Source organism: Schistocerca cancellata, chromosome 4 (assembly GCF_023864275.1).
Source record: "Schistocerca cancellata isolate TAMUIC-IGC-003103 chromosome 4, iqSchCanc2.1, whole genome shotgun sequence".
Lineage (NCBI taxonomy): Eukaryota > Metazoa > Arthropoda > Insecta > Orthoptera > Acrididae > Schistocerca > Schistocerca cancellata.
In genome coordinates this window covers 338,582,027-338,607,983 of record NC_064629.1, presented here as the reverse complement: position 1 = coordinate 338,607,983, position 25,957 = coordinate 338,582,027, and the positions used below count along the sequence as shown (strand labels likewise).

Below are 25,957 nucleotides of genomic sequence, written 5' to 3'. Positions count from 1 at the left end.
AAATCCAAATGCATACAAATGACTGATGTCACTGCAGTCGCTCCAATGGAAAGAAGTCACATTTGCAAGACTTAAGATATTCCTGTGTGGTACATGGCCACCACCTATTGATATCTTCATCTACACTCTGCAAATTCCTACAAGTGTTTGACAGAGTGTAGTCCATAGTGTAGCACATATTAAGTTTTGTGCCCATGCTATTCACATATTGAGCATGGAAAGAATGATTACTTACCTCTCTTCCGGATTTCTATGTAAGCGTATTTCAAGTCTCTGCTCCAAAAGCTTATTCTTATAATTTTTAAGCAGTTTTTCACAAAAAAAATTGCTGTGTCTTTCTCATTGTATGTGCCAGTTTAGGTTTTTCAGTATTTGAGACAATTCACCAATTTTTGCTACCATTTGCTTGTATCTATGAACAAGCATTTACAGAGAGAGAGAATGTAAGGGTGCATGAGATAACAAATGTGGTCGGTGAACACTGTGGTACTGTTTTTTGGCACTAATAACCAGCACACCATATGCAACACTATATAGTTATAACAACAATATAACACATGGATATTTAGAAATCACTATTTTACATGGCTGGTGCTCACCCTTGACACTATCTTTGGTACAAGTAAAGTTTCCAAATCAAATTTCAGTAAGCCCAAGAAAAAACAAAAGACTATTTAATTACAAAAAATTACACAAATTAGGCTTCTATATATAAAGTTTATGTACAAATCCCCCATGCACTACAGTTGACATATAACATTAGCAATTTCTTGTTTTCTGTTTGTACAATGCATAGGTGTGTTTGCTGCTTCTTCTTTTCCCATCACTGGAAGAGTATTGTCGTTGCCACTAGGTGCTGCAAAATACTCATCCCCTGTCTGTTTTGCAACATTGTGCGAAACAAATCAGGCAGCAATCACTTCATAGATTTTTGTTTGGCTAAGTCTTATTTTGCTTTGAAGAACGGGGAAATGCCTTTCACCTGTCCAAAGCACCATTTGATTGTCACCCTTTCTTTGGAGTTAGGCTTGTTGTAGGATTCTGTAATATGGTGTCATTAACCATGATGTAGTGCCAACCCGTGCATCTCCTAAAATGAAAGCATTACTGTTGTTCTGTCTTAGTATCTGGCATGCATTAGAGTTTCTCCATATTCTATCATCAAGGCCATGAAGCACTGACACTTGTAAACTTGTCACTATATTCACATGTTCCCTTGACATTTATACTAGGAAAGCCCTTTCAATTAACATATTCATCTCCATGTACAGAGGGGTTAATGATTGGTATGTGCATGCGATAGAGAATCCTCACTGCACATGGAAACTGATACCTTGATAGTCTCTTAACTTTTGCTGTTTCTAGTGTGCATATGTTTCTGGGAAACTGAATCCACAAAAGTGCTTTTTGGATAACATGATGAACAGTATCTGAAAATGTCCGTGACACAGTGGTCAGCTGTATACATAAGTCTTCTCCTACACGAGTCTGAAAACCTGAGTCTGCTAAATAGTGCAAAAATGTTTTCATTCTCAATTTGTTTGAGAAGGCACCCCCTTTTTCATGATTTTCAGGAAGAAAGTGACTCACGAGCCAAATAATGTTTTCATTGTTAAACCTGTGTAAACTTCTACAGTTTCTCTCTTCAATATTTCTTTGTGCTAAATATATATATATATTTTCCCTTTTGAGTACCATAATTTCTGCCATTTTTACTAAAAATGTTGGTAAAACTTAGAACATTAACAGAACTAACTCTGCTCAAAGTATACTACACAGCTCATTTAAAAAAATTGAGAATGTCCTCCTCTTGTAAGAAACTTTTCTAGTTTTATTCATACGAAATTGGAGAATTTTCTGTGTGTTGAAAACTACCCCCACCCTTTTACTCAACCTATCAACATTCTCGTGTGAAGTACATCCTCTGACTCACTTTATTCATGCAAATGTGAGAATGTTCTCTGAAATTCTGAGTATGAAGTACTTTTTCCATTTTATTCATATGACCCAATGTTTTTCATAAAGTAAGCAAAATGGTGTAGGAAAGGAAGAATGTAGGTGTCTCAGTTTGTACATAAATGCGAAATACATGGGGGTATTGCACTTAACAATCAAGTGCAGCTCCAGCTTTCCTTCACCCAAGTCCAAAATTTTGCGCATATGTCGAATGATGCTTTTCTCTGGCTTCTCATTATAATTGAGGTGCAAAATTTGAAAACAGGAAACTAATTACCAACGATGACATAACCTGAAAGAAGGCTAGCATTTACACTGCTTATTAGCTGCTGGAGACATTTATGCTTGTTATTGTTTGCATTTCAAAAGGTGATGTACAGGGTGTCCCAGAAAACACTGACAAGCTCCTGATTCGCTGCTACACATCATTGTCTCCTGCACCTTGCTTTTGAATGTGCACCGGTTACAATGAGACCCATGTTAATGTGTTGCATCTTGAAGCCCAGTTTAAAGGACCTGAGAACAAAGTCCACGAAGGATTGAATATCCGGAAGTGTCTTAAACACAGGATTTGATGAGAGGGCACAGCACATGCTTACCAGTTTTGTAAAGCTTATGTGCAATTATTGGTGACTGTATATAGATAAGAGTGATTTGCATGTGTAAAGAGCATAAATGACATGATGATGGGATTAGTTTGAGGAGCCATCCACTTCAGTGCCCCAAGGTAGCGTAGGTGTCTAGCATGTGTCCTACCATGGAATTGATTTTCACATTTTGCCCATATGCAGCGAGACTATTTGGGAAGCATGCAATGCATGACCTAATGATGTGGCCCATGTATCAATTACAATCCAGGGTTGAAGCCAATTGTCATCTTGCTGCCAAGGATTACTTCAGAGCTACTGAAGAACATCAGTTGTACTACTGATTTACATTTCTTCAACTCGTTGTTGTTGTTGTTGTTGTTGTTGATGTTGTGGTGGTGGTGGTGGTGGTGGTGGTGGTGGTGGTGGTCTTCACTCTGAAGACTGGTTTGATGTAGCTCTCCACACTACCCTATGCTATGCAAGCCTCTTCATCAGTAATTACTGCTTCCTACAGCCTTCTGAATCTGCTTACTGTATTCATCTCTTGGCCTCCCTCTTAAATCCCCCCCAACACACACACACACACACACACACACACACACACACACACAACCCCCCCTCCCCCACACGCACACACTTCCCTCCAGTACTTAATTGCTAAACCCTTCATGCCTCAGCATGTGTCCTAGCAACCAATCCCTTCTTTTGGTCAAGTTGTGCCACAAATTTCTTGTCTCCACAGTTCCATTCAGTACTTCCTCATTAGTCATGATCTACCCATCTGATCTTCAACTTTCTTCTGTAGCACCACATTTGAGTAGCTTCTGTTTTGTTCTTGTGTAAATTGTTTATCGTTCATGTTTCACTTCTGTATATGGTTACATTCCAGACAAATACCTTCAGAAAAGATTTCCTAACACCAAGTGTACATTCAGTGTTAAGAAATTTCTCTTCTCCAGAAATGCTTTTCTTGCCATTGTCAGTCTACATTTTATACCCTCTCTACTTCAGCCATCATCAGTTATTTTGCTGCCCAAATAGCAAAACTCATCTACTACTTTAAGCGTCTCATTTCCTAATCTAATTCCCACAGCATCACCAGATTTAATTCAACTACATTTCATTATCCTTGTTTTGATTTTGTTGATGGTTATCTTATATCCTTCTTTCAAGACACTGTCCATTCCACTCAGCTACTTTTCAAAGTCCTTTGCTGTCTCTGATAGAATTACAATGTCATCAGCAAACCTCATGGTTTTTGTCTCCTCCCTGAACTTTAATGCCTACTCCAAATTTTTCTTTTGTTTCTTTTTCTGCTTTGTCAGTGTACAGATTGAATAACATCTGGGATAGGCTACAATCCTGTCCCACTCCCTTCACAACCACTGATTCCCTTTCATGCCCCTCGATTGTTACACCTGCCCTCTGGCTTCTAAACAAATTGTAAATAGCCTTTTGCTCCCTGTATTGTACCCCTCCTACCTCCAGAATTTTTTAGAGAGTATTCCAGTCAACACTGTCAAAAACTTTCTCTAAGTCTAAAAATGCTATAAATGAGGGTTTGCCTTTCCTTAATGTATCTTCTAGGATAATTCATACAGCCAGTGGTGCCTAGTGTGTTCGTACATTTCTCCAAAATCCAAACTGATCTTCCACAAGGTTGCGTTCTACCAGTTTTTCCATTCTTCTGTAAATAATTCATGTTAGTGTTTTGCAAGCATGACTTATTAAACTGATAGTTTGATAATTTTCGCACCTGTCGGCAACTGCTTTCTATGGAAATGGAATTATTACATTCTTCTTGAAGTTTGAGGTTATTTACTGTCACATATGTCTTGCACACCAGAATGAAGAGTTTTTTAATGGCTGGCTTTTCTGTGGGTATTAGTAGTTCTGACAGAATGTCATCTATACCTGAGACCTCCTTTCAATTAGGTCTTGCAGTGCTGTGACAAATTCCTCTCACAGTATCATATCTCCTATCTCATCTTCATCAATTAATATTGCTTTCAAGTTCTCCTTCCTTGTATAGAGCAGTGCCGTGCGGGGTAGCTGTGCGGTCGGAAGCACCTTGCCACAGTTCACGTGACTTCCCCCCATCACAGGTTTGAGTCCTCCCTCACGCATGAGTGTGTATGTGTTGTCTTTACCATAAGTTACTTTAAGTTAGATTAAGTTGTGTGTAAGCCCAAGGACCGATGACCTCAGCAGTTTGGTCCCATAGGAACTTACCACAAATTTCCAAATTTCCTTGTACAGACCCTCTATATACACCTCCATCACAGCTTTCCCTTCTTTGATGAGGGCTCATTTTCCAACTGAGGTATTGATATTCATACAGCTGCTTCTCTGTTCCTCAGAGGCCTCTTTAATTTCCCTGTAAGCAGTATCTATCTTTTCTGTAGTGAAACATGCCTGTAAATCCTTACATTTGTCTTCTAGCCATTCCTGTTTAGCCATTTCTCGTTTCCTGTCAATCCCATTTTTAGACATTTGTGTTCCCTTTTGCTTGCTTTATTTGGTGCATTTTTATATTTTCTCCTTTCATCAGTTAAAGTCAGTATGTTGTGTGTTGTCCAAGGATTTCTACTGTCTTGCCGGTTTAACTATTTTATCCTCTGCTGCCTTCACTATTTCACCTCTTAAAGCTACCCATTTGGCTTCCACTGTACTCCTTTCCCATTTTCTAGTCAACTGTTGCGTAATGCTCCCTCTGAAACTCCTAACAACCTCTGATTCTTTCAATTTATCCAGGTCCCAACCTCTTAATTGTCTACCTTTTTGCAATTTCTTCAGTTTTAATCTACAGTTCATAACCAATAAACTGCAGTCAAAGTCCACATCTGCCCCTGGAAATATCTTACAGTTTAAAATCTGATTCGTAAATATCTGGCTAACCATTACATAATTAGTATGAAACCTTCCAGTGTTTCCCAGTCCATTCCACGTATGCAACCTTCTTTTCTGGTTCTTAAACCAACATGAGTTTTTGACAAATTATGCTCTGTGCAACATTCTACCAGTTGGCTTCCTCTTTCATTCCTGTCCCCCAGTCCATATTCATCTACTATTTTTGTCTCTCTTCCTTTTCCTTCTAGCAAATTCCAGTTCTCCATCAGAATTAAATCTTCATCTCCTTTCACTATCTGAATAATTTCTTTTACCTCATCATACATTTCTTCAGTCTCTTCTTCATCTGCAGAGCTAGTTGGCGTGTAAACTTGGGTTGCTGTGGTAGGTATGGGCCTTGTTTCTATCTTGGCTACAATAATGCATTCGGTATGATGTTCATTGTAGCTTACGTGCATTCCTATTTCCACTCCTGCATTACCCCTATTTGACTTTGTATTTATAACGCTGTGTTCGCCTGATCTAAAGTCTTGTTCCTCCTGCCACCATACTTCACTAATTCCCACGATATCCAACTGCACCCAATCCATTTTCCTTTTTAAATTTTCTAACCTACCTGCCCGATTAAGGAATCTTAACATTTCACACTCCGATCCTTAGAATGCCAGTTTTGTTTCTCCTGATGCCGACATCTTCCTGAGTAGCCCCACCCGGATGTCCAAATGGGGGACTATTTTACCTCTGGAATATTTTACTCAAGAGAATGCCATCATCATTTAACCCTACAGTAGAGCTGCATGCCCTCAGGAAAAATCATTTAACCATACTCTAGAGCTACATGCCCTTAGGAAAAATTACAGCTGTTGTTTCCTGTTGCTTTCGGTCGTTCACAGTACCAGCACAGCAGGGCCGTTTTGGTTGATGTTACAAGCCCAGATCAGTCATCCAGCCAGACTGTTGCTCCTGCAACTACTGAAAAAACTGCTGCCCCTTTTCAGGAACCACACATTTGTCTTGCCTGTCAACGGATACCCCTCCATTGTGGTTGCATCTATGGTGCAGCTATCTGTATCACTAAGGCACGTAAGCCACACCACCAACGGCAAGGTCCATGGTTCTTGCGAGAATATCACAGTTATATGGTAATTTATTTATTTATAGTATGATGGCACAGAAATATAGACAACTACATATGACAAATATATACATTTCTAAACAGGTACATACAATCACAAGTTAGTAACGAGTTCATAACTGTAAGTTCAGGTTGGAAAGCTGAGCAGAAGCTTCTGCAGACAAATTGTGAAGTCTTCCATTGATACTTTGAGTGCTCTGAGGGAACATTCAAACATTACGTGATGTACTGTTTGCTGCTTTTCACTATAGTCACATTGAGTGGAAGATTGCTATCCACATTGGTGCAACATCTGCTCTGGTCAGTTCTGATCCGATTCAGTATACATCTATGTTGTCGAGGTAGGTGAAAACCTGCTGATTGCCCCAAGGTAGTTTTGATTAATGTGATGCTTCATGGAAGATTGCTCCTGCCACTGATTTTTCCAGGCTTCATGCATGTTGAAGTTAATGTCCTGCAGGCTGATTTCCGTGTGCCATAATCGTTTTCTAGACCTCAGTTTCTGGGATTCTGAAGATGAAATTTCTGAATGAATTGGGAAGTCTAGGTTGTTATGTGCTAATAATTGGATGGGTCTGAACTGTGAGGAGGTTTTGACTACTGGGTTTTATGTCCTGAGGGTGCCCTCAGGATATGTTTACAAATGACTTTTAAATATTTGATATTTGTATATATATTACTTCTCTCTCTCTCTCTCTCTCTCTCTCTCTCTCTCTCTCTCTCTCTCTCTCTCTCTCCCCCCGCCCCTTCCCTCTCCCCACTTCCCCCTCCCATTCCCGCCTTCCCTTTCCATCTCCCCGCTTCCCCCTCCCTCTCCCCTCTTCCCCTCCCCCTCATTCACTCACTCACTCACTCACTCACTCACTCCCTGATGCAAATGACACACACTTTTTCTGCTCTTACTCTTTGAGTGATCACCAGCAAATACAGTGCATTTATCCAGCAGGTAAACAAGTGAAGAACATCCAGAGCTCTATTCAGACAAGAGGATGAAGGCATTCCAAATGAATGGTTTGATTTGGTGGTTGCCTGGTAACTGTTAGTTGTCATCTAGTGTAATGCCAACTGTGACGTGCAGAGAAGGTAGTGTCATAGTATGGGGTGTTTTTCATGGTAAGGGTGTGGTCTCCTTGTTTCACTTAAGGAAACTCTAAATGTGGAAGGATATGAATATGTTTTACGGCATTGTGTACAGTGTACACCAGAGGGAAAGTTCAGTGACAGTGATTGATTTTATCAGCATGACAGTGCGACCTGTTACAACGCAGCACCTGTGAAGTGCTATGGTTCATGGACGGTAACATTCCTATAATAGACTTGTCTGCTCTGAGTCGTGACCTGAACGCAGTGCAACACCTCTGGATTGAATTAGATCATCGACTTTGCTCCAGACACCAGCATCCCACATCACTACCTTCTCTGGTTTCAGCTCCTGAGAAAGAATGGACTGTCATTCCACCACAGACATTCAGACACCTCATTGAAAACGCCCCAGCAAAGTTCAAGCCAGTGTAAAGGTGAAGGGGGGACATAACCCATATTAATGTCCACTAATATGTGTCTGGATACTTTTGATCAGATAGTGTGTGTAAATAAGTAAATATATGATGAAGATTCATATGAAAAGTAAATTGGATGATAGTGATAAATCATTCAGTGAAACAGTAAGGAGAAGTATCAGAATGAGTGCCCTTGTTTCCTCATTGTACAAAAATGTTTCGTGGCATGTATGTTGTCCTTGAGGCAGACAAACATGGTCCAGTTAACCAAATTGGCCCAGGAAAAATTTGTGAAATATGAATGAGATAAAATGTAGCAACATAAGAGAGAAAAAGATTTCAAGTGGTAGTAATGTGACAACAGAAACTGGAATCAAAGTAATATTGTCTGAAATGGCATTCAGGTGCCAAACTTCATTTGTGCAGCACCAGGAAATTAGCTGTTTTGTTTGTGCATTGTATTAGGAACTTCGAACTAAAAAGATCTACTTACTTAGCTCTCTCTGTATGCTATTGTAGTTTAATACTAAATTTCTCACATGCGTGTGTAGTGTATATTTCCATCATCTTTAGTACAAATAGTGACTGTGAAAGCTGTGTTTGGTATGCAAGTTGAGTTGGAGACCCTTCAGTCACAGCTCCAGATGGTTCTGACTTCAGTCATGCAGCCAGTGGATTTCACTGTGTGTGGAGGATTCAAGGAAAATCCAGCACATCTCACATGTCTCCCGATCAGTCTAACACTGTGGTTGGCCTGGCCCCGCCAGTATTGAGGTTGAGCCATCACCTGTGATCGATTGGGAGGTCATTTCAAGGTATGGCTGGCAGCGGAAGACATTCTGGGGGACCAATCGACTGGCCTCCCCAATTTTTTTTCTGAGAAATATGTTTCAGGTACATTTATAGTTGATAAAGATTTTGAGCTGGCTGCAATTGCTTGCCCTGTTGCAGAGGAAGCCTCATAGCCAACAAGGTACAAGCAGTCACAGAGATTGGGATTATTGATATTTGGGAGCACCAATGCGAGGCACATGATATAGTTGTCAGTTTGCATACCAGTTTAGTCATCCCAGATGTGTACCTGGTACTTTCAGATGCTATGGAGAGCACAGGGTGCAGCCAAAGGTAGGTAGTTGCTCATGTGAATACTGAGGTGTGTCAATTAGGATTGGAAGAGATTCTCTCTGGCTTCTGGTGGCTCTCTGAAGTGATAAAGACAGCCAGTTTTGCTTGCAATATGCATGCAGAGCTCACCATCTTTAGCATCGTTGACAGAACTGGCAGTGCGTCTTTAGCACAGAGCTGAGTGAAAGTCTGAATCAGCGGATGCGAAGTTTCTGTGACCATGCAGGCTGCATTTTCCTTTACTTGCACCATGGAATGTAGAGATATTGGGATCTGCTTCATGGATTAAGAGTCCATTCACACAGGAGGCAGCTACTTGAGGTAGGGGGGCTGTGTGGAGTAAGCTGGGCAATTTCTTAGGGTAGTGGGTCTCAGGAAAGTAAAAATGAGTGTTCAGTTTCAAAGGGTGCAGATCAAATGCAGAACAATGGTAGACCTAAGAAACATTTGTATTATATTCAAATAACTTATGGGTTTGCTGCCGGATGACATTGTTGACCACCGCCGATATTTCGACAGGAGCACACCCTGCCATTCTCAAGGCAAAAATGCAAGGAGGAAGCAATTTGCAAGGTAATTTAATACCTCGCTTCACAGAGGAGAAACAAGGAAGATACCACACACAGAACAAGTAATCGCAGAGTCAACACACAACCAAAGATAACCAACATCAGAAATATCGATGGTGACTATTAATCAACAGGTGAGGTAGCACTAATTCTGTCCCTCTGTTTTTTGATGAGAGACAGAGCCAAATTCCAAGCAGCATTGAAACAAAATCCACCATCTCTGTTTATAAGGTTGCTTGATAGTTTGATTCAACAGCTTCCTTAATAACACTATCCCAATAGCTGGCCGTCCAAGCCAGAATCTCTGTGTTGTTGTATGCCATAGGATGACCGGTGTCAAGGTAATGTTCTAAAATAGCAGATTTGCTCGGCTGTTGTAAGCGTGTGTGATGTTTGTGTTAAATACACCAGTCTTCCACAGCCCTGATTGACAAATATATGACATGCCACAACTGCAAGGAATACGATAGACACCAGCCTTACGCAAACCAAGATCATCTTTTACAGGTGCTAACAGGGCCTTAATCTTAGAAGGTGGTCAAAAAACACATTTCACATCATATTTCTGCAAAATACGGCCAATCTTGTTGGAAACGCTTCCTGCATAAGGCAAAAAGGCCGTAGACTTAGGTGCCACTTCGTTGCTGTCGCCACTCATCCGTTGCACAGAAGGCTGATAGCGCAACGCACGTTTGATGTGCCTCTCACTATAACCATTCTGATGAAAGGTGACTTCGAGATGTGATAGCTCAGCTGCCAAACTTTCAGGGTTTCAGATAACGTGGGCCCTGTGAACCAAGGTACGAAGTACTCCTTCACGCTGAGCTGGTTGGTGACAACTATCAGCTCACAGATACAAGTCAGTGTGAGTAGGCTTCCTATAAACAGAATATCCCAACGTACTATCAGTCTTCCTTCTGACTACTACATCAAGGAAGGGAAGGCATCCATTCTTTTCCACCTCCATAGTGAACTGAAAATTTGGGTGGATTGAATTCACGTGTTCCAAAAACCAGTTTAAATTCTCACTACCATGAGGCCAAACAACAAAAGTATCATCTACATATGTGAAAAAACAAGCAGGTTTCAAGGTTGCTGACTCCAATGCACGTTCCTCAAAGTCCTCCATAAACAAATTGGCCACAATAGATGACAATGGGCTTCCCATTGCAACTCCATCAGTCTGTTCATGGTACTGACCATTGAATAAAAAGTAAGTGGAAGTCAGCACATGTCAAAATAGATTTGTTAACTTGACACCAAACTTAACCTCAATTAGCTGCAACGAATCAGAGAGAGGAACACAAGTGAAAAGAGAAACCACATCAGAACTGACTAAAATATCAGATCATTTAAGTGCAATCCCTGCAATGGACGTAAGAAATCTGCAGAGTTCTTAATGTGGTGTTCACACCTACCTGCTAGTGGGCTCAACAAACTAGCAAGATGCTTAGCTACATGATATGTCGGAGCACCAATATTAGAAACAATAGGCCTCAATGGGACAGCCTCTTTATGGACCTTAGGGAGGCCATATAATCTAGGTGGTACAGCACAGTAAGAATTAAGACTCTTGATAGTCTCCTGTGACAAAGAACTTTTCTTCAGGAGGTTATTAGTCTTTCTCTCAACACTCTTAGTAGGGTCAGCACCAATTTTGCGATACGCCAAATCAGAAAGTAGACACTGCATCTTTTGAATGTAATTGTACTTGTTCAACAAAACTGTGGCATTTCCTTTGTCCACAGGTAAAATAACAATATCAGGGTCCATTCTGAGTGAATGTAAAGCAGCCGCCTCAGCTGCTGTAATGTTGCACTTCGGTGGACGGGCCCCAGTCAACACATGACAAGCCTCCCTCCTAATCTCTTCCGCAGCCTCGGAAGGTAGTTTATAAACAGCCTGTTCAATAGAACTAATAAAATCAATGACTGGCAAACTCTTAGGCGTTGGTGTGAAATTCAAACCTTTCCCCAGCACAGACAAAGCTGCGTTGTCAAACGTTTTCTCTGTGAGATTGATCACAGAACGTCGAGAATTAAAATTAGAATTAGACACTGAGCCAAGGAAACGTTCAAACTTTGCCAAATGATGAGCAGTTACAGACTGAAATTCCCAGTCAGACTGCGACCAAGAGGCACCGTCCACCCAATCCCAAGAAAATTCAGAAACATTAGACGCCATCATTAAATTAAGCTGAAATAATTCTTTAGAAGCAAAATCTAATTGACGGTGAGTATAGTGCATCCTTTCACGAACAAGAGCTAAACCAGCATGTTGCTTGATGCGATTGGCGGCAGGAGAATTAATATGATGCACAACCTTAGCAAATGTTGGAACCACACTATGATTTTGACACTTCAATAAAAACGATAATGCACATTCCAACCTTACTCTACTGCTGCTAAGTTTGTCCAACCTCCGCAAGCAATGATACATTTCCTCCCCGTAGAGGTAAACAATGTGAGACCTTAACTTTTCCCGGTGAATTGAATGTGCAAATAACTTACGGGTTTGCTGCCAGGTGACGTTGTTGAGCACAGCTGATATTTCGGCAGGAGCACACCCTGCCATCCTCAAGGCACAAATGCAAGGAGGAAGCAGTGTGCAAGGGAATTTAATACCTCGGTTCACAGAGGAGAAACAAGATAGATACCACACACAGAACAAGTAACCGCAGAGTCAACACACAACCAAAGATAACCAATATCAGAAATATTGATGGTGACTATTAATCAACAGGATTGAACATAAATGTCACACGTGCTTACAACAGCCGAGCAAATCCGCTGTTGCAGAACCTTGCCTTGACACCAGTCATCCTGTGGAATGCAACAACACGGAGATTCTGGCTTGCACGTCCTGCTATTTGGGATAGTGTTATTAAGGAAGCTGTTGAAATCAAACTATCAAGCAACCTTATAAACAGGGGTGGTGGACTTTGTTTAAATGGTGCTTGAAATCCGGCTCTGTCCCTCGTCAAAAAACAGACGGACAGAATTAGTGCTACCTCACCTGTTGATTAATAGTCACCATTGATATTTCTGATGTTGGTTGTCTTTGGTTGTGTGTTGACTCTGCGGTTACTTGTTCTGTGTGTGGTATCTTCCTTGTTTCTCCTCTGTGAAGCGAGGTATTAAATTCCCTTGCACATTGCTTCCTCCTTGCATTTTTGCCTTGAGAATGGCAGGGTGTGCTCCTGTCGAAATATCGGCAGTGGTTGACGACGTCACCTGGCAGCAAACTCGTAAGTTATTTGAACAATCAATTCACCGGGAACAGAAGGTCTCACATTTGTATCATAGTTCTGAATTGTCATAGTTTTGTCTGGAAGGAACCAGAATTCCAAGCACTCATAGAAAGCACTGAAGCACATGATGATTGGTTGCGGCATGTTGGTTGCTCTTAGAAATAGTTTATCTTGTAGTGACATTGAAGTAGACTTTATATGGGTTAATACGGGTAAAGGTTGTAATTGACAACAAAAATAAATTAATAATTGGTTCATTTATGGAACCCCAACTCAGATGAAATAGTTACTGAAGGGTTCAAGGAAGACTTGAGTATTGCAAAAATTATCCTGTACTGCATGGGTAGTATGTTAGGGGTAATTTGTGTGCTGAAGAAAGAAAGAAGGGAAAAAAGAAAAACCAAATGTGTGTCAAGAAAGAATTGCTGAATAGAGAAATAACAGTGAAAGACTGACAACACAGGATTGAAATGTGGGAATGAGGTACATGGCAAAATTAATACAAGAATGGAAAAAAATTAGTGTTGATTGCAGTCACTGAGAGAGGAAATGTTGAGCTGTAGTTGGGCACTGAAATATATGGATAAAACATTAAGAGTATTACATTTTTAAGCTTTTGCAGACAACAATTAGACGATGCTGTTGAGATGTGAACAAAATGGTTCATTTCATGTGGAAGTTTTCATTGAAATGATTTTCTGTGAGTTTGATAAATACCTGTTCCTAATGGATTTTACACAATTTGACTAAAACTCAAAAACGGACTTGTGTTAATAATTGTAATGGAATGCTCAAGAAATTAAATAGAGGAAATGTAAAATGTATATATGTTACCATAACAGCAGAGGAAACTTGGATATATTTACCTCAACTGAAAACTAACCTGCAATCAACTGTTTTGGTTTGCCAAGATTATCTGAAAGCAGCAAAAGTGTTTCTTGTGGAAATTATCGCTAATATCCATAGTTACCATGGACGTCACTTTAGAGGCTCGAAGAACAGTTAATGCTGAGTTTTATATAACAATTTTTTTGACACATATTATTAGTCAAATCAGAAAACAATACATACATCTCATTGTTATTTATTGTGACTATGCCAGCTGTCTCACAGTATTTCAGACAGTTGATTATTTACTGGAGAAAAACATTGAATCCATGTCTTGTGGCCCAAATTCACCTCATTACCATTGAATGATGTCTTTTTATTCCCTTGTGTCAAACAAAAATGTGCAGAGGGATATTTTCATCACGTCAAGCAGTTGGTTCCTTCCACATAATATTTTTGGGGTAACATCATCAGAGAGATTTTTTATCGGAACTGGTTTGTATTCATGCTAAAGTTAATAAATTTGAAAGGCCATTGTTTGTAGAAATACGATAATAACTTCTTTGTTTCCGTAGAAACTTAAAAGGCAGCCCTCATATTCATATTCTTCTGAGCACACCCACATACACTGTACAATGAATATGGAGGCCAACTGTCATGAATGATTACCTTGCAACAATGTATGTGGTGAAACAAGTGCGGCAGTGTTGTGGGGGAGTGGGATGGATAAGATAAGTTGCCAGGTATAATGATATGAAAGAAAATGAGGAAGGTGGTTCACGCAGGTGCAGGCAGAGGTAGTTGCATGTTGCATTAATTGATATGTGATTGGGCTGTTTTCACATTTGGCCCAGCCACTGACCTAGTAGGATAACAAGTGACTGATGTAGGCTAACATGTGCTTTGTGAAAACATAGGGCACATTTTGCACACAAGTCTTCATGCATGACAAAGTATCCCAAGCAGAAGCATTATAAATAATAACCTAAACATTTTGTAGATTGGACGGCTGGCGAATCACCACTTTGGGAGGGGTGTGAAGGATTTTAGGGAATTTATCTCATTTCCTAGTATGAAGAAGGTGAGTGAAGCGCTGGTGGTAGAAGTGGTTCAGTCATTCCAGCCCGTGCTGTATCTAATGAAGTTGATGTTGCTTTGTGGCTGGTTTGCAGGTGTGGTTGGAACATTTTCATTTCATTTTGCCATACCATTATTCCAGTTCTTTTCAGCACACTTCCGTAAATTGCCCCCATTAATATTTTCCATATTTTTTCTGTATTGCAATAGCTGACAGGAATACTTATTTTCCAGGTTCATTGATTCCATGAACACCATGAAATATTTTCACATGAAAGGAGAATATTTGCTGTATTACTGGTTCTTTCTTCTTATTGTTTTGTATCATTAATCTTTTGTAATCACTACATTGTCTTTTTCACTTCATCAGTCATTTGTTACCATGTTTTTAGAGGTAATTATTAACATATCCTTTTTTAGGTATGGGTCATTGCTTTATCTGTCTACACCAGTTCAGAAACACTTCATCATCCATGGCCAGAGTACAGTCCAGCAGACTGTTTCTAAAATGCTGCTTAATCCTTGAAATTGTGCTCCTTCCCTCCATCATGTGCTCACGATAGGATACCTGTCCTTGTCAAGCTACACCCACAGGAAAGTTGGGAGCAGTATGGTCTCATTGTTCCATAAGACACACGCCTGCTGATGGTAGGCATAGATTTGAATTTGTTTCTTAATGTTTGCTTTGTTTCTCTAGTGGTATTCTGACATTTTGAGTATTGTTGAACACACTGTTTGGGCTTATGTGTGTGCTACATATTAAAGAAATAACTAACCTCACTTTTAATTCAGGCACAAATGTTTGATTAAATTCTTATTTAGTTGTAATGATAAAAAACTGTTGTTTGTACATTGATGAATTTAAATGTGAAAAACTAATATACCAGTTACATGGGGCAAATTTAGTTGTATGTCTACTGGGAAGCAATGGCTTTTAATCTACAGCAAACAGAACTTCTTTGTGTGTCATTGCAAACCTTATTGGCTATCTTATGGTGGTGTAATATGTGGCAACAATGATATTTAGCAGCCACCAGTTCTCTAGTATTAATCTTTTGACCATTTTGGGTAGTTCAGGTTTAAAGCTATACTTGCCTCATCCCATTTGTGTGGGAGAATGGGAGGTGTCATTATTAATGTGATAACCTCTGATCATTTGGGGAGAGGGGGTGGGGAACGGAAAAGACTGTATGATGTGCACACTTGTGCTTCCCTATCCCTCCCTGGCCACTCCTTACACCCCAAAAACCTTATTTACCTATAACTTAATCAAACATTCGGGGTCCAATGACTAAATATCTTATAAAATCAGTTATGTCCCCTATCGTGCCAGTCTGCCTCCATAACTCACTGGTCAGTGGGTCTAGCTTCTATGTGGAGGACCCAGGTTCGATTCCCAGTACTGCCAGTGATTTTTCCTTGGTGGGAGGAATATAACAGGGTACACACAAGTCTCGTGATGCCAACTGAGGAGCTACTTGAGAAGTAGAAGGCTAACAACAGCCGGGAGTGTGGAGGACTTCTCCATACTGCATCCAAATGACATCATCGGCACAGTATGACTCAGCTGTCGGTTGGTTCCGATTGTTCAGTCTGGGCTAGAACTTGGATGTATGCTTTGCTCTGTGTTCCATGCCAACATGTGCTGTATTCTATCTCAGGACACAAATGCTATGACATTTCTCTGCCTGATTACTTTAAGAGTGTGGCAGTATGCAGTCTCATAAATGAAGTAGTTGGAGTTAAATGATGGACTTTTTCATTTATTTTAGTACAGTTAAAGAGAGGGTAACATTTTCAACATTTATTTATGATTGAAAGTTTGATCATCCATGTACAGGTGTGAGGTATTTTAAAATCTGTTTCCAGGGAATATATATTATAGTGAGTTGAATAGGTGTGGATTAATGATCTGAGTCATTATTGCTGCTGTCTACCTCACTGATATAAGTTCAAAGTTAGACAGTGTTAATGCTCAAGTGCCAACCACAAATGAAATTACTCTGCACTGTTCCATTATTGTTTCACAACTGCAAGTCCATACCTATTCCTTCATTATTGCTTCAGTAGACACAGTGATAAATTGTGTTGTCATATGCCACAGTAAGCAGCAGTAATATAAAATAGCTGGCGAGCTAGTTGAGGAAAAATCTTTGATCCATGCAAGAAAACGATCCCAATTAATAATCGAATATGGGGTTGGCTGGGATCTGATACCACTACTCTGTTTAATGCATCGAGTGAGTCATTACTGTGGCGTAACATGTGTCCATGGCAACAGAGTGATATAACGAAAGTTTATTTTATTATTATGTAATTATGCTGTGTGTTAGCTCATATTATGTAAGTTTATTTTATCATTGTTTTATTAAACTAAGATTAAACTGTGATTTTGCTCATAGATATTTATGTTGGTAATGTGTGTACAAAGTATACCGCGCGTCTACTTGAGGGTTAATTAAGATTTCTTTAACACATTACAGTCAGGCCACAGTGACTGCTGCGGTCCCCCAGACGTAGTAAACTTTTTCAACTACTTTGTATGGCTCCTGCTCGCAAGATGAAATATTCAAGAAGATTATCATGCGTCTCGGAACTACTGTCATTGATTTCAGAACTATTATCGCCAATTTTAGAACCAGCTTCTTCAAGCAGCCACGGGATGTCTTCATAAGTCAAATTGTCCCGTTTTGTGACAAACATTTCTGATCAGGACTACTACGGAAGCATACTGCAACAACAGAAGTATGGGAACTCATTATGCCTTTAATATCTTTTTCAAGTCAAGAAGCACTTTGTGGAAACAGGAACATCCATTTAGCAGTTCTCCAATGTATTAAAAGAGTGAGCAACTGACTTCCAGCCATCACTGATCAGAAATAATGTGTTGTGAATTAATAATTAGGAAAGCTGCGCTCAGAAGTTCTTCAAATGCCAACTGTTAGGGAACTCACAATGTACCCATATTTTATACAGGCAGCAAGCACAATGTGTTAAACAGAATTTTAAATGGTCATTGAAACATTAACAGTAGCACTATTACCCAATTGGGGAAATTTGCATTGTGCACACTTTTTTTTTTATCAGATGAACTGTTATCATTTCCTGCCCAGTTACTCAAAGTTTTGAAGGTAGAGAACATGATAAAGTGTCATCATTTGCTTAAGTTCTTTATCTGTAGTGTCAATGCCTATCACACCTTGCAAAAATGTCACCAGTTAGTTTGAAAAGTTTAGAATCTTGAGGATGGCTTTGAGACAACATTATATTTAATATTTGTGGTCATAGGGATCCAGACAAACAAGTTAACTGGTGGATGGTGTGGGGTAATGCATGGGTTGTGTATAGTGTTCTATAATCTTCATCTGCCCCCAGGGTGCTGTCAGATTGGAAGAATTTGAAAGATATTGGGCAGTTACCACCTCTCAAAATATGGAAAGCAAAGATTTTGCAGTAGAAGAGATTTGTTTCACAGTATCGAAGATGAAGTGCTCGTAGCTCTTAAGGTATGCATTTTAAGGCCAATGTTTACTAGATTTCTTTTGCTTTCAATAATCATTCCTGTTGTATCCCTGAATAATTGACCATTCCTCGTGAGCACCCAGTATAGGACACTTCAGCATGCTCATATAAATTCATAAAATTGTAGTTGCTATCTCACCTTCCTCTAATAATACAAACCTTTCCGAATGATTTGTGTTTCCTATTAAGTTTGCAATGTCCTGTTGCTACTTTCAAGAGAATGAAGTGCATGGAGAATTACTTGCTTTGCTAGTATCAACAGCCTTGTGTTCACAGTAAAAAGTACTATTGACTGCTCTCTATATGTAGGCATTCTTCCTCCTTCTTCAGCGTGACAGGGATACTAATTACAGGTGCTGATTAAAGAGACAGGAAGAATTAACATAAAACAAAGGCTGCAAGTTTTCACCAGAAAAACTTGTACATAGATTTTAACTGTCTACACTACTTTTTTGTTTCACTTACTTTGTCTGAATGAAGATCATTTAATTGTGTTTTAAATTTCAGTAATGTTTTGGCCTTCATGTTTTTGAACAAATGTACCAGATTTTCAAATCTCAATTACGTTAAGTGCTTTCACACGTGTTTTGAAATCTTCAGATTCTTAGCGGAGAAAGAGTGATAGGTCTCAACTACTGGACTATTTTAATATGCAGCATAGCTGTTACAGATTACATTCAAGAACGAGGAACACAGAACTGTTAGTATTTAGGAGTAAATGAGACCACTCACCAAATAGTAGAGGTGCTGAGACATCAAGAGGCACATACAAGAGAGAATGAAAACTTACACGCACGCGCGCGCGCGCACACACACACACACACACACACACACACACACACACACATTGTGCTCCCCAGACACACAATGCCGGGGTTGTAGTTTAGCAGGTGGACTGGAAGTGGGGGTTGTGTCAGGTGGGATAGGTAGAGGGAGAAAGAGGTGGGAGGAGGGGTTGGGGACATGTAGCTAAGGGCTTGAGGGGCAGCAGGGCTGCAACATATGAATGCTGTAGGGAGGTGTGGCAGATGCATAGGCTGGGCACGTAACACAATGGTACTGGAGCCGGTGAGATAAGGCACACGGTGAAGATGATATGAAGGCATGGATTGGGAGGGGATGACAGAACAGTGGGAGGGGAACTGTTGGGTCAAGGTTGTGAGGACAGTGGATTAGTGGACACTTTTTGAGGTTAGGAGGATTACTGGAATGAAGGATGTGTTTCAAAGATAACTTCCATAGTACAGAAAAGCTGGTGTTAGGGAGAAGAATCCAGATGGTGCCATTGAATTTAAGCATGTTGTGCCCAGAGGTGTGTTGTGCCACTGGATGGTCAACTTTGTTCTTGGCCACAGTTTGACAGTGGCCATTCATTCTGGTGGTCAGCAGGTTGGTGGACATGTCCACATAAAATGCTGCACAGTGATGGGACAGTCATTTTGGTGGACAGCTGGTTGGTGGTCATTTCCACATAAAATGCTGTGCAGTGATTGTACCACAGATGATATGGATGTTTTCACAGTGACTGCATTGAAGTGGGATGCACTGGATTGGATGAATTGAGCAGGTCTTGCACCTGGATCTTCCACGGAGATAGGACCCATGTGGCAAGGAATTGGGAGTGGCATAGGGACAGACCAGGATGTTGTGTCAGTTGTGTGGCGATGACATACCACTTTAGAAAGGGTTGGAAGAATCTCGGGTAGGATGTCCCTCATTTCTGTATATGATCATAGGTAATCAAAATCATGGTGTGGGGAATGGTTCAGTTGCTCCAGTCCAATGTGATATGGGTGCCAAGAGGGGTGGGGGGTGGGGTGAAATGGGTTCTCCTTACTGCCGTGTATATTTCAGTCACTCTTGCTCCATTATCACATTGTGTCACCATGCATGATGTGCGTAAAGTAATAAAAATGTAGCCAGGCAGTACACTTGTGCCCTCCTGACTTTGCAGTGGAAGATTGGACACTGTTAATGTGAAATTTTTGTTTCTGATTTTCACCATGAATATTCCCCATTGCAGCACTTTTAAAAAATAATTAAGTGTGTCAAAATCATAAATTCTGAACTATGTTGGCTCCTATCCATTTTTAGATAGCAGCCACAGCCTCATTAATAATAGGTGTGGCCGTGTATCATCATAGAGGCTGTAACATTGATGACGTGTCATAGACAGCTCTTATAAACAGTGACTTCATACTGTCTTGTTGTCCCATATTATTATGCCATAAATAAAGTGAAACAATAGGACTAATCAGTTAAGTATTGTAAAACCAGATACCATTCTTTAACAAGTTGAACAAGACTGTTAAAAGTGTCACAGTACATTAACTTGCTTATGAAGTTTTTTTCAACCATCAGCCACAGAAAACAACAGCAATGTTCATTAATATAATAATAGAAGAAGAAATTACTTATGGTATTCATCTCTTAACCATAGACAGTGATAGAAAGGAGTAAGATGTTCAGCTACAAAAATCTTTGATCACCAACCAAATGATAAATAAGGAGAAGTTGCAATTACAATACATGGAACAGGTAAATAATTAAACTGAAATAAGGTTATTTCACCTTTCCATCATTGATGGGTCTGTGGAGATCACAGTCTTACAATTAATTAGGAAAAAAATTGCCTCAGACTGTAATTAAATGCTCTTAATTTGATTATACCATGATTGATATTGGCACTTCTAGCCTTATCCTCATATTTACTTGTTTGCAATAGAAATGTACAGTAAATGAGTGCAATACATAATGTAATTACATTATGTATTGTTTATGTGCTAAAAAACTTGTTATAAAACAAGGTACAATTCTTTAATATAAGGCACAAGGACTTAAAAGTTCCAAGACACTATGGACACTCTATGCTATTAAGATGTTAGAAACTTCTGCCTAATACCTCCATGCAATGATCCACATACAACTCTTATTTACCGAATGGTATTACGTCACATATCGCACACCACAGTTGAAGGTGTCTCCGTCAATATGGAAGCAAATCTGCTACTGTTCTATACCACATGACCTAACTTGGTTTATGGTGCAAAAACATACTGTATGGAATCAATCATTTCCAGTTTTTATTAAGCTAAGACATAATCAAATTGCCAACACCATCAAGTTCTTAAATACCTATGTGTTACTTGTCAGTTGTTATGGACATTTGTGATTTATGTACATTCTTGATGTTAGTGTTAGGGCCATTAATCAGTGTCAAGGCTAGAAGAGGCGAATAAACTTGTTAGCATGTACACAGTGTGTAATACAATTTTATTACGTATAGCATTGGCTTATGGTAAGTTTCTCTTGTTAACAAGCACATGTGATGATGAGGCTACAGCCTTCAAAACTGATCATGATATAATAAAATAAGAGCATTTATTTTCAATCTGAGGTAATTTCTTTCTTTCTTTTTTTCAATAATCGAACCAAGGGCCAGGAGTATGTACAATAAACATTTTGCATAAGGAACTTCTGCTACGTACAGGCAAGTAAACACCTAATAACTTCAGTACTTTCCAGCAGCAGACTTAGTAAGTTTAAAAAATTTGAACAATGTTTGATGTCATGGTCTCTGCGTTGCTATTGAACTCTGATATAAATACATTATTTGAAGCCTCTGATCCTGGTGTCCATCATGTAATGAATGTTAAGGCTTCAGGAAATAAACATCAAAAAGAGTGAATTGACTTCATAAAACTACCTTTCCTCTTCTTTTTATTTAGTGGGATATTTGACTTAAATCCGTTTTTATGATGAAAGACTTTAAAATTTGCTTCAGACAAGACCAAAATTGATATCATATGACCTCTATGGATGTGCTTTAAAATGATGAAAAGGTCATGACTGTGTTAATATCGTTATTGTGTTTCATTACATTCTTTCCATTCTGTTACATATACTAGAAGACTGTTTTACGTAACTTCATAAATTTAGAAAATAGATGGAGAGAAGGTAGCAGGAGAGAGAAAACATAATGCTGTATGAAAGGAGACAAATTCGCTGAAAAGCAAAAGTTTGAAGTTCTTAGTAGGCACACAAAAACTGTTATCCTATGACGACGAGCTGCTTCACCGCTACGTGGTGCCAGCTGGACTAACACTGTTAGTCCGACTGACACCATATAGTGGTATAGGTGTGTGTGTGTGTGTGTGTGTGTGTGCAGGAAAACTTCGAAAGCTAGCAAGTTTCCTTTGTTTTGTGTGTGCCTATTGACAACCCAATGCTGCTGCTTTTTGGTGAGTGTTCTCCTTTAATCCAAAAGTATTTACATTCTACAGTAACTTCCTACAACAAAGTACCGTATGAGATTGAGATGCTGCATGTTCCATAGGTCATTTGCACAATTTTTACTGAAATTGTGCGCAGTGATTCAGTTTATAGGCTATGTATGTATCTATGTATGTATGATTTGTTTATAAGTATGTTGGCCATTTGCAGATCACTAAACAACACATTGTTAAATTTAATAAGAATTAACATAGTAGTCTTTAACACTACTCATGTAACTAGTGACACACTTCAGTTTTTCAACTACACATGCTACAAGTTTTAATTAAAATTCTGTCCATAAAATGGGGTGTGTTGTCCAGAAGAAATTGTTTAAGGCTAAATTTAAAATTTGCTTTCCTACCTGTCAGCATATTTTGTGTTATTGGGCAAATGGTCAAATGTTTTCGTGGCTGCATATTGAACCACTAACAGCCACTTTTTGTCTTTGTTAATAGGTACCAACAGTCAGCTTCCCTCTATATTGTGTACTGTGTGTCATTGTCTAGTATGGCAAGTATTTTTCAGACTTTTGTAATGAACCCACTCAATAAATTTTTGCATTAATTATATATTTGTTTATTTTTCAGTGATCCCACAGTACCTTCGGGTATCCAAGAAGAAAATGGCATTCAGTTTCAATATAAAGTTTATGAAAATACAGAATATGTCTCTATTAAAAACATTTAAAAGTAAACTAATTCTACCAACTATTGGAAAAATATATTATTTCTTCGTGTAGTTTTAGTTTCATGCAAGTGGTGGAAAAATATGAGCACATGGCAATGTGCTGATAGAAGTATCTTTGACACTACAATGAGAAAACTTGATGTAATTGTAAAAACATGTAACATTAAGAAATATATGCAATTTAAATTACACTGGTCTTGATTGTAAATTGATCCTGTTTTAAATTATTATACGTGTAATATGTGTAATAATTATTTAAATCATATTTATAATGCTTAAAATTATTTACTGTTAATAAAATAGTTTTTAACCAAAAATTACAGATATTTATGATTTAATTCAGCACAGCTTCATTTCTTGACATATGTGAAAAAATTTCATTAAATGCATTTGTAGTACTTAAAATCACCAGACATAGATTGTAACCGTGGAAGAAGTTGACACAGAAAGAAGCAAACATCTGTCCTATTTCGAGTAATTTGGTGCTGTATATTAATTTCAGTTGTATTTAAATACAGTGTTCATTTGTCTTTTCATCTTCATTATTTCATCCATATGGCTGCATTCATTTCATTTAAGTACAGTTAGCATTGTTAATCTGGTCCAATCTTATGTGTTCCTTCTTAATGTGACACTGTGCTGGGACTTTTGTGCTGTTGTTCCTAATGGACAGCTCTAGGCAAAATTAGTAGTTTGGCGATAGGTTACGTACTGTCTAGGGTTACACAGGCCTCCCAGTTGTCTCCAATTAGGCAGTGTGCAGCTCTGTTGCCTCCATCTTGAGACACCTACAATTCATATTTTATGGGTAGAGGTAATTATGAGACAGTCTTCAATATTTTGTCTCTCAGGGTATATGCTCAATATCTGAGTAATGTTGCTGTGATGTATGGCCACTTTAGTGGGTAACAACTGTACTTCCCATAAAGTGACAATGTGCTTGTGGTGAACGTTAAATGACTGTTGAAGATACATTGACAGACTGAACAATCTACACAAGCGACACTGTCCTGTTCACTCTGTCCAGTTCATGATTGTAGACATGGCTTGCCCTGCTGAGTAACACTGAGAATATGGATATATTTTTACCTTCTTTACACAGGTTGCTACACAAAGTGATTTCCTGTGGTCAAGAGTATTGAGAAAGAAGTTTCTGAGTAAAAAAAAAATCACACAGCTATGCATTATCATGAGAGTGGGGCAGAACCTCGGTGGGCAATTTGTATACACATTAGGTGGTGTTGCTCAGAGTAGAAGCTGATCAACTTAAGTCCACAAAACTTTTATTTTAATGTAGTTTATTAGCATCTACTGTTTTTTATGGTTGGGGCAACTGCTTGAAAAAATGTGTTCTTGAATAATACATGCTGTATATTCAAAATAAGTGCCTTTATGCACAATATTTTTATTTCTTGTTTTTAATATGGGAAGTGAGTTGTTGGTTGAATTAAAAAGGGATGTATAATTCACAAAAAAATAATTAAGGAATAACTATACCAAGAAGCAGCAGTTAGTATGCCAAGTCCTTTGAACATGTGTCTGTAAAATGTTTTCAATTTCATACCAAAAATGAATGCTTTTGAACTCTTGTAATCTTTAGTTTCGCTTGGGGTGTTACCTCAAAATTTGAAACAACATGAGATATAATGAATGTAACCAAATTATTTGTTTAGGCACTTCAGCATTTCTATGATATAATCCTCCCACCTGAATTTATTATCAAGCTGTAATCACAGGGATATAAATTTGTTAACTTCTTCTATCACCATGTTCTCATAATTTATTTGTATGATTGGGGAAAATCTCATTAAGGTTCTGAACTGCATATAGTAAATCGTAAAAAAACTCAGCAACAGTGAACTTTGTGAGTTTTGTGCTCTTGTAAGCAGACTACACAAGGCTTCAAAGCATTTATTAATGCCTATGATGATTTCATGAACAGCTCTTTCTAAAGTTGCACTCTACTTACTATTTACCAGAATGTAATGTCCTAGTATTTAGCAAAGTAACCAGTGAAATATAAACAAGAGAATGCAATATTTCAAAGATGGAACCTGATGGGACATGGGGGATAATACTTTCCGCATATGTGGTATTTTTTAAAAAGCCATATGTGCCTCAGGTTTCATGAAATGGTGGGTTCCTCAAGGAGCCCAGCATTCATTTACTGAATATAGGCACACTAGTGAGATGCATGACTGTTCAGGCAGAGCAGTCGTTAGAAGGCAACCTCTGGAGAACCTGCTGTAGCTCAGTTATATAAGGCTGACCCAGACAAGCTAGGCTCTGTCTGGGTGGATGCTTCCTTCCCTAGCTGTTCGTGAGACTTCCATGCAGCCTAAATCCATTTTTCTACTTCCATTGGTTTGGGTGATTCATTGAGCAGTATTAACACCCAAACCACAAAGAGACTTCATGTGACTACCCCTACCTCTGTTTGGAGATTCAAGAAGATTTTTTCTGATGAAATGGAAGAACAACTGGCAAGTTTATGCAGCGATTTGGATGCATGGTTTTATGGTTTGGCAAGGAAGAAATTAATGCAAATGGCTTATCAGTTTGGTGACACTAATGGCTGAAGTGACAGATTTAAT

At 39.0% G+C, this 25,957-nt stretch overlaps 1 protein-coding gene across 4 annotated transcripts in view; it reads left to right on the top strand.

Moving 5' to 3' along the window:
* The window catches only part of LOC126184898 (dihydrofolate reductase), a 101,281-nt gene extending 77,388 nt beyond the window's left edge, over positions 1-23,893 (top strand). For 3 of the 4 annotated variants that reach the window (XM_049927534.1, XM_049927532.1, XM_049927531.1), the window contains exon 5: positions 23,264-23,893. In XM_049927534.1, the coding sequence (XP_049783491.1) occupies positions 23,264-23,363 (100 nt within the window). In that variant the 3' untranslated portion in view covers positions 23,364-23,893. Of the gene's footprint in view, positions 1-18,254; positions 18,386-23,263 lie in introns of all 4 variants that reach the window. The other variant, XM_049927533.1, reaches the window with a different exon arrangement.
* The last annotated feature ends 2,064 nt before the right edge of the window (positions 23,894-25,957 follow it).